Genomic DNA, 10164 nt, shown 5'->3' on the forward strand with positions numbered 1-10164 from the left:
AATATATACAAAGAACATCCATGAGCTTATATATATATACACATACATACATATATATACATATATATTTTTATACAGAATTATGATGCATCTATAAAGTTCTGGAGGAGTCTCCCATGTCCTGGGGCTTATAGGCAGATACTTGGACTTAATACCAAGCCTAGGAGCTAAGCATGTGAGTTGCAGATTTGCCATCACAATTAAATGGTCAGCCTCGCCGTGCTTGTTATGCCAAGTTAACAGCACTGGTGGAAACGGGTGGAACTCTGAGACCTGGGATGGGTAGATTTAGGCAGACATGAGGCTGCACACTGCATACCTCTAAATTGCCCCAAAGCTCCTTTGCCCAAGGAGCCGACCTCTCCCCAGTCTCTGAAGCAGTTACCCCTGCTCTGCACACAAGTGTCTCAGTTGCTACACCTGGAATAGTTGCCTTCCAACCCAGTGGCTAGTCTCCTTATGGCCCCTGTTTGGCCACTAATAAAAGCCAGATGAGTCATGGAAAAATGATAGATCATCACAAATTTAGCTAGGTGGTGATTAAAAAAATCACAATTCTAAGTGAGGAATCTCTTCTGGAGCAAATTAACACAGCACCAGGCACCTGATAATGGAACTTCAGACTTGGAGAATGCTTTCTTCTTCATTCACATTGCATTTACGAAGCGGGAACAAGTGTATAAACTTTGGTTGATGCCTTAGTTCAGTTCAGTTCAGTCACTCAGTCGTGTCCAACTCTTTGCAACCCCATGAATTGCAGCACGCCAGGCCTCCTTGTCCATCACCAACTCCCACAGTTCACTCAAACTCATGCCCATCGAGTCTGTGATGCCATCCAGCCATCTCATCCTCTGTTGTCCCCTTTTCCTCCTGCCCCCAATCCCTCCCAGCATCACGGTCTTTTCCAATGAGTCAGTTCTTCCCATGAGATGGCCAAAGTATTGGAGTTTCAGCTTCAGCATCATTCCTTCCAATGAACACCCAGGACTGATCTCCTTTAGGATGGACTGATTGGATCTCCTTGCAGTCCAAGGGACTCTCGAGAGTTCTCCAACACCACAGTTCAAAACCATCAATTCTTCGGTGCTCAGCTTTCTTCACAGTCCAACTCTCACATCCATACATGACCAGTGGAAAAACCAAAGCCTTGACTAGACGGACCTTAGTCGGCAAAGTAATGTCTCTGCTTTTGAATATGCTATCTAGGTTGGTCATAACTTTTCTTCCAAGGAGTAAGCGCCTTTTAATTTCATGGCTGCAGTCATGATCTGCAGTGATTTAGGAGCCCCAAAAAATAAAGTCTGCCACTGTTTCCACTGTTTCCCCATGTATTTCTCATAAAGTGATGGGACCAGATGCCGTGATCTTCGTTTTCTGAATGTTGAGCTTTAAGCCAACTTTCTCACTCTCCTCTTTCACTTTCATCAAGAGGCTTTTTTTAGTTCCTCTTCACTTTCTGCCATAACAGTGGTGTCATCTGTATATCTGAGATTATTGATATTTCTCCCGGCAATATTGATTCCAGCTTGTGCTTCCTCCAGCCCAGGGTTTCTCATGATGTACTCTGCATATAAGTTAAATAAGCAGGGTGACAATATACAGCCTAGACATACGCCTTTTCCTATTTGGAACCAGTCTGTTGTTCCATGTCCAGTTCTAACTGTTGCTTCCTGACCTGCATACAGATTTCTCAAGAGGCAGATCAAGTGGTCTGGTATTCCCATCTCTTTCAGAATTTTCCACAGTTTCTTGTGATCCACACAGTCAAAGGCTTTGGCATAGTCAATAAAGCAAAAATAGATGTTTTTCTGGAGCTCTTTTGCTTTTTTGATGATCCAGTGGGTGTTGGCAATTTGATCTCTGGTTCCTCTGCCTTTTCTAAAACCAGCTTGAACATCTGGAAGTTCACGGTTCACGTATTGCTGAAGCCTGGCTTGGAGAATTTTGAGCATTACTTTACTAGCGTGAGAGATGAGTGCAATTGTGAGGTAGTTTGAGCATTCTTTGGCATTGCCTTTCTTTGGGATTGGAATGAAAACTGACCTTTTCCAGTCCTGTGGCCACTGCTGAGTTTTCCAAATTTGCTGGCATATTGGGTGCAGCACTTTCACAACATCATCTTTCAGGATTTGAAACAGCTCGACTGGAATTCCATCACCTCCACTAGCTTTGTTCGTAGTGATGCTTTCTAAGGCCTCAAGGCAATGCCAGTTCCTTTGTTCCTTATCATAATATAGACCTTACTGCTGCTGCTGCTGCTGCTAAGTCACTTCAGCCGTGTCTGACTTTTAGCGAGCCCATGGACTGCAGCCTACCAGGCTCCTCCGCGCATGGAATTTTCCAAGCAAAAGTACCTAGGGACCCCAAATATCTTGACATCCCACAGAACACCATACCGGTCCATTATATGGAAGACATGCTGACAAGCCCTGGTAGACAGGAAATAATAATCACTCTAAATGCTTTTGTGATTAATATATACATATGCAGAGATATATACACAGACACACAAATATGTAAATATTGTGTTGTCAACTAAAAGGAAAATACACAATGTGAGAGTTGTGAGTTAAATTTTATTCAGGGTCTTACTGAGGACTATAACCTGGGAGACAAGTCTCTCAGATAGCTCTGAGGAGCTGCTCAGAAGAGGTGGGAGGAAACTAGTTTACATGTTTTGCTGTTAAGGAATACATGTAATCAGACATAAATCTTGGTGAAATATTACTACCACTCACAAAGAACAGATGTTTCAAGTTCATGGTTATACTGTTTTTCTATGTATGGGAAGATGCAAGAAATAGGGTTCACTAAAATTATTCTTGAAATGCAAAAAAAAAATAAAGAAATAATAACCCTTCAAACGGTGCCGTGGGAAGAACAAAGTCTAGCAGTGAAGGACGGGTGTGCTGCTTGGGGAGGAGGTCCAGGAGGGCCTCTCTGAGGTGGTGACGTCTCTGCACAGCCTTGAAAGAAGGTGAGCGGAGGGGACATCCCAGTCAATTGCCAGGTCCGCGGGTAGAGATCGCGTAGCAAAGTGCATTATTTAAAAATTCGTGCGAGTTTCCTTTCTTTTCCCCCAAACAACGGTAAAACAGGCGCTTGGAGCGGCAGGAGGGGAAAGGCGGACACTTTAATGAGTTTAGTGGCCTGTGAGGGTCCCTGGACACAGCCACTGTGCGCTCATCCCACGTGGGACCGCCCCTTATTCGCTCCGCCCCTTGCTGGCCACGCCCCTCGAGAGCCCAGAGGCCGGGAGCTGGCGCCCACAGGGTCCCCAGAGAGAGGAGACTTCGTCTCAAGTTTTCCCAGCCCTTCCTCGTCCCCACCGCGACTGGCGTCCCAAGCTCTCTGTGGCCCTTCCAACTTTCAAAAACCGCCCCATTCTGGACCGCCGAGGGCCCTAAGACGCTCCTCAACTGCGCTGCCCCCTAAAATCTCTTTGATTCTTCAGCTGTCCCCAGGCCCGCAGGACCCCTCCGATGGCCAGGTCGTACGGCGGCCGGGTGCTGGCCGCGATGGTCTTGTTGGGCATCCCCGCGGCGGTGCTGGCGGCGCTGGGCGCGCAGCTGCTGTTCCAGCTGCAGGCGGGCCGCGCGGAGCTTCGAGGACCGCGAATCGACGGGCTGGGCCCGGAGCTGGGCGCCGGCCCCCGGCTGCCGGAGGACGCGGCCGGGGCGCTGCTGCCGCTGGCAGCCGCACTCTCCGCGCTTGCCCTGGTGCTGGGCCTCACCTGCCTGCTGCTCGCCGCCCTCTGCGGCCACCTGGGCGCCGAGATGGCGCGGGGACCGGGCTCTAACAGGTAGGAGGACCGGCCCCCACTGCCTGGCTGGGGCCTGGACGAGCCCGGGCGAGCCGCTGCCCTTCTCTGGGCCTCAGCTTGGGGGAGAGCTTTCCTCCCTCCCTCCCTCCCTCCGTCCGTCTTTCCCTTCTTCCTTCCGTCCACCCATCCCTCCCTCTCTCCTTTTACAGCAGGTACAACTCCTGCTGTGACTCCCCATTTCACAGATGAAGAAACTGAGGCTCAAAGAAGGCCTAGAGTCAGCTAGCCCCAGTGTTCATAGAACTTGTTATTTAATGGAACCCTAAGCTCTAGGTGCCTCCCACATCTTGTGATTAGTGCAGTGAAGCCCCCTGAATGGCTGGTACCCGTTATCATCCTCCTGTTTAGTCTCAGACAGGGGAGGCTGCTCAGTCTAGCTGCTAGGTTTGGAAGGGAGTGGACTGGATTTGAACTTGAAGCTGATAGAGCCAGGAACCTGTGCCCTGGCTAGGGGTGGGTGTGGGAGTGGGGGTAGCGTCCCTTGTCAGGCACCTGAGCTCAGGGAGATGGGCACAGGGGGTGGGGCATTACATGTGGAGTGAGGACCGTTCCTTGAGCCAAAGACTTGGCTGTCCCACCCTCCTGGGGGAGGGGAACCAGGATTCTGGCCCAGTCTTCCATAGATTTGATCAGATGGGCACCTCCACCACTGAATCCCATCCAAACCATGCACCCTCCACCTGCTAGTTCATGGGGTGCTGAAAAGCATGCATTCTGTCAGTTTGCAAATATGTGTTGGGTGCCTGCTGGGGGCTGAGACCAGCGCTGGGTATTGGGGACTCAGCAGGATCCAAGTGGATATGGACCACCTTCCTGGGGATGCAGATAATGAAGAAGAAAACCAGATTAATAATGTCAAACGGTGATGAATGCTGGAAAGGGAAGAAAAAGAGGTGGAGCAGGAAAGGGTAGGGATGAGACCACCCATCGTGAGGGTGGGGGTGAGTCCGACCATCAAGGGAGGACTGAGCTGAGACTTGAAGAAGGAAAGGAGGCTCAAGATCTAAGGGACTGTGATCCAGGCAGAGGGACCCGCATGTGGAAAGGCCCTGGAGCAGGGATGAGCTTGAGGTGTTAAAGGGGGATGGAGGTGATTGGTGTGGCTGGCGTGGGGGTAGATAAGGGAGACAGAACCAGGAAGTGGGAGTGAGAGGTACTGGATTTTTTTGGCTACACCATGCAACTTGCGTGATCTTAGTTCCCTGACCAAGGATAGAACCCACACTTCCTGCAGTGGCAGTGTGGGGTCTTGGCTACTGGACCTCCAGGGAAATCCAAGAGGTACTGGATTACGTAGAGGTTCCTGTGCTCTGGTGAAGAGCTCAGGTTTTTACTCTGACTGAGAAGGCTGTGAGCCAGGAGGGGAGTGACCTGACTTAAGTGGGTTTGGAAGAACTCACTCTGGCTACTGTGGAGAAAAGGGGTCAGGAGGGGAGTTGGCAGAAAGAGAGAGAAAGCCATTTCTGTGGTACTGGTGGGAGGTGAGCAATGATGGAAGCTCCTTTTCTTGATCTCACAGGACTCGAGAAGAGCATGCACACAGCAGAAAAACTTAGCATAGGGCTGGGTTCAAAACTATGTCCTCAATTCACACAGCTCTTGGGAATCTCTGTTTCTATGGCGGCTGCTAACAAATTCGCCTCAGTTTCCTCATTCCCAAATAAGCTTATGGTCAGTAAAATAATGGAAGTCAGGTGCCTAGCAAGTATCCACATGCGACGGCTGCTTCATAAATGTTGGATGGTCTAGTGGGCTCATGTATATCAGGAGGTTGTTTTCCCTTGTGGCTCAGATGGTGAAGAATCTACCTGCAATGCAGGAGACCCAGATTCAATCCCTGGGTTGGGAAGATCCCCTGGAGAAGGAAGTGGCAACCCACTCCAGTATTCTTGCCTGGAAAACTCCATGGGCAGAGGAGCCTGGTGGGCTACAGTCCACAGGGTGGCAAAGAGTCAGAGACGACTGAGTAACATTTTCACTTTCACTGTATCGGTGGGTTATGGGGGAGGGGAGTGGAATGGATGATGACTGGATGGATGAATGGACAGATAGATAGTTGGTTGGCTCAACGAATGGTGACTGGGAGACAGATGATGGATGGGTGGGTCAGGGGTGGGAGATGGATGGATGGACGAATGAATGGATGGTGAATGACAAATGGATAATGGATGATAGTGGCTGTTTAAATTAATGGGTGGATGGATTAACACAGCATGGTTAAATGGGTGGATGGCTGTATGGTTGAATACATACGGATGGATAGGATGGATGGATGGATAGTAAATGGTGGCGGATGGTAAAGAATGGTTGAGCAGGGAGGGGGACGGATACATGGGTGGATGTTTGGGTCCTCACAGAGACCTCCAGTTCCCCAGAGCTGGACCATTCTCCCTTCCTCTCCTCCCCAAGCTTCTTCTACCAGTTCTGCCTCCTGAGTCCATTTTCTTCCTGCCCCCCTCCCTGCCAGGTCTGACTGGTTTCTCTATGACTGCCGCCTCCTCAGACATGTGGCTCTCGGCCTCTTCTGTTGTGGGGCCTCCGTCTACTTGGCAGGTATGTGCTCAGGATAGAACATGGGGTGTAGGACCCTGAGTTGGAGCAGCCAAGGGTAATGGCCCCACAGTTAGGGTCAGCTCTGGAGCCAGCCTACCTTTTTCACTCCTGGTTCTGACACTTGCGCCCATGGCTGGCATCTGATCCCAACGGGAGTCCATAAATGGTGGTTGTCTTCAGAACACTCGTGATTCATCACCTGTCTACACCTGGTTTGAACAAAAGTTTCCCAGTCTTTGCTGGTTTCTGGAGATCATGTTTCACAGGTTGGCCTTAGCAAACCTGTGTTTTGATCACAAATATCAGAATCCAGCTTAAGAAGGGCTTAAGAAAAAGAAAAAAAAAAATGCTTCCTAAACCAGAAATGCAATTTTAAATTCCCAAATATGAAGCAGAGTAAAAACTAATAACTTGGGTGCCAGAAAGACACACAGTCTTTCCTTCCCTAGCTTGTAACTCTTCTTTGATCACGCACACATGCTGGTAAAGAAATCAAATCATCGCATTTCTTTGAAGAGACTGTTGACATCTTATATTTTGTTACAATCTTGAAAAATATGTTGCTGATTCTGGAGACTCAGTGTTAAATCTTCCATAGATCTCTAGTAGCCCTACAGACAACCTGTTTTACTGGAGGGAAAAAAATAAGCTTACTGAATAACAAGGGATTTGCTGTTACTGTTTTTTTCCTTAGTACCACAATAGAGAAATAGAAGTTTAGAAGATATATTTAAAAGATTATTTATGAAATATGAGCCTAGGGTTTATTGTGGGAATTTGTACACACAGGATAGCTAACTCTGCATCACTCTTGTTGTTTGACTTAATAAAATACTCTGGATGTGGGCTTTTTTAAAAAGGAGAGTGGATGGAGTGACTCACCTATCTGAAAAGATCAAGGGTTAGTGGCTTCAGGTGTGCTTGGATCTAGGCACTCAAATGAGGTCAGAAAAAAAAAATGCTTCTCACTTCAGCACTTCACCCACTGTGCCCTGAGAAAGAAGTTTTTATCTGTAAGCACTTTCAACATAGTACCTATGACCTCCAGCCTTTTCAGGGCCTGACAAAACTGTTATAGACTTGGAGAATAAAATATTCTTGTCCTAAAATACAGAAAAACTCACAAAGGGCACAAAAACTATGTCAGCCTCATTAAACATTAAATTAATCTGTTCAGCTCCCATTTATATTCTTTTTGAGGTTAGGTGACCTCACTCAGCAAGAATTCCCAAGCATGTCCAGCCAGTCATTCATTCATTGCTAACCAGAACCAAAATAATAATTATAAAGACCTTTTAAAAATGTTTAGAGCAAAAAAAGTCCTTGGCCTCGCTTTAATATGCCAGACATAATACAGTGTGGCATGTGCGAAAGCAAGAATGCAGAGCTGGAGAAAGTCTAAAAACAGTCCACAGAGTGCCAAGAAATCCCCCACCAACTCTGAGCTGCTCTCCATTTATTTTGTTGTTCAGTTGCTAAGTCATGTCCGACTGTTTTCGACCCCAGGGACTGCAGGGCACCAGGCTGGCAATTCTTAATTGCGGCCATAAGGAAATTCCCTTATCCCCATAGTCCAAGCAAAGGTCCCAGGGCTGACTCTGATTGGCTGAACTTGGGTCATGTGATAGCCACGCACCAATCACTACAACCAGGGAAAGCAACACTCTGACTGGCCAAGACCTAGGACCACATGCATCACTGATGCCAGGGAAGTGGGTCAGTCCTCCTAGCCCAGTGAACAGGGTGGGGTTAGGGACTGGACCAGCACCTCTCAATGGAGGCTGATTCTGCCCCAGAGGGGACCCTGGGCAATTAATATCTGGAGCCATTTTTGGTTTCGTGATAAGATCGGGGAGGGTATACTGGTATCTGGTGGGTAGAAGCTATTAAATATCCTTCAATGCACAGGATAGTTCCCACCAAAAAGAAAGGTGCCAACTGGACATTGGATAGGGCAACAGAGAACCAGTCCTTGAGGTCAGGTCACCAACTGTCTTATTGTTCAGATAAGCCAACTGAGGTCAGAGAGGGACTGTGATTCACTCCAGGTCAATCACAAGGATTCCAAAAGTCTGAGATCTGGGTTGTTCCAATCGTGGTTAAGTACACATAACACTGGCTTCCCCGGTAGCTCAGGGGTAAAGAATCCGCCTGCCAAAGCAGGAGATGCGGGTTCGATCCCTGGGTTGGGAAGATCCCCGGGAGGAGGATATGGCACCCCATTCTAGTATTCTTACCGGGAGAATCCCATGGACAGAGGAGCCTGGTGGGCTACAATCCACAGGGTCACAAAAAGCTGGACATGAGCGAGCGTCTACAGACATAGTAATAGATGACACATTCGTCAGGTGTGGAAGGGTCAGATGAGTTAGTCTATGCGCCTATCATAACACAGTTTTCTATAACTGCCTTCCATGTGGGGGAGCTCCTCCAGGGCTTGGGGATCAAACACTGAATGAGAGCCGTTTCCTTCCCCAGCACTGTCCATCTATGCCCTGCTGCTCTTCGAGATCGAGACAGGTGCAGCAGCCGCCTCCATCCTTGGCGTGGGTGCTCTAGCCCTGGTGGCGGCGCTGACCCACACTCTGCTCCAGGCCGCCCGGACCACCCGCCGGGGCCTCCATGAACTGTCCCCACCACACTTTGAAGATGACCCTGTCCGCCCTGCTGAAGTCTCCAAGGCCGGCCCCAGGGCTCAGCCCCAGCAGGGTATTCATCACTGGACTCTCTACTCATCCTTCCCTAAACTGGGGGACTCCCTCAGACCCATGGTCACTGACACAGCACCTGCAGTCATGCGAGGAGGCCGGGAGAGCTGCCTGCCTGCTTCCCGCATGCACCGGACACTGTCTGCCAGTGAGGGGCGCTGGGGAGAGGTCACACATGAGATGCGCAGCATCCTGGGCCATAGGCCAGGGGGTTCAGGGAAGGACTCCACCTTGGTGTGAGCCCAAGGAGCAGGGATAGAGACCTAGTGTCAGGCAGCAGGAAGAGGACTTTTGTAGACATAGCTCCAGGCTCAACCACGGTAGACGTACAACTTGATTTCTCTCTCAGTTCACAGCATCTCTGAGCTTTGTCCTCAAGTTTGCCTCATGGCACAGAATGCTGGGGGGGTCCAACCTTCACCTCCCCACTCAGAGAGAAAGGCAGAGGCCAGGACTGACTCAGGAGCTTTTGGAAGTCTTCCTGAGAGGCCTTGGAACTCTTGTGGTTATACATCACTGGCCAAAACAGTCATGTGGCCACACGTCAATATAGAGGAGACAAGGAAATGTAGCTGCTCAGAATGAATAAAATTCTGTTCTAGGCAGGAGGGGGAGGGGACAGCTTAGATAGTGGTTCTCTAAACATCTCCGTCCATTTTACAGATGAGGAAACCGAGGCCCAGAGAGGGGCAGTGACTCACCAAGGGTCCCATGGCCAGTACTGAGCATCAGAGCCTGGATTCGAACCTGGGTCCTGTAACCTCCATGCTGCTGATAGTGCAAGTCTCAGACTCTGCGACTCCTTCTGGGCTGTGAGCATTTGAAACCTGCATGTGCTGAGCTCAGAGCAGCCCCGGGCCATGGATGCACCTGGAGACCTGGACCCAGACTCCTGGCTGTGGGCCTGTGGCTGAGGGCTTCACCACTCTGTGTCTCAGTTTCCTGGCCTGTAAAATGGGAACAGAAGTGGTTCCTTCTTCTAGGGCTCCTGTGAGACACTATATGAGTCATTCCAGGGGCCTCTGCACAGCAGGTCCTCAATGCTTATCAACCTGTGCTTCTGTTAGTTGGGGTGCCTGG

General features: G+C 49.4%; 1 protein-coding gene across 1 annotated transcript; it reads left to right on the forward strand.

Annotated features, from left to right (window-relative positions):
* Window positions 1-3482: 3482 nt before the first annotated feature.
* On the forward strand, window positions 3483-9324 carry TMEM221 (transmembrane protein 221). The gene is made up of 3 exons (XM_052644393.1): window positions 3483-3802; window positions 6291-6376; window positions 8855-9324. The coding sequence occupies exons 1-3, from the start codon at window positions 3483-3485 to the stop codon at window positions 9322-9324; spliced, it is 876 nt and encodes a 291-aa protein (XP_052500353.1).
* The last annotated feature ends 840 nt before the right edge of the window (window positions 9325-10164 follow it).

This window comes from Budorcas taxicolor, chromosome 7, assembly GCF_023091745.1.
Source record: "Budorcas taxicolor isolate Tak-1 chromosome 7, Takin1.1, whole genome shotgun sequence".
Classification (NCBI taxonomy): Eukaryota; Metazoa; Chordata; class Mammalia; order Artiodactyla; family Bovidae; genus Budorcas; species Budorcas taxicolor.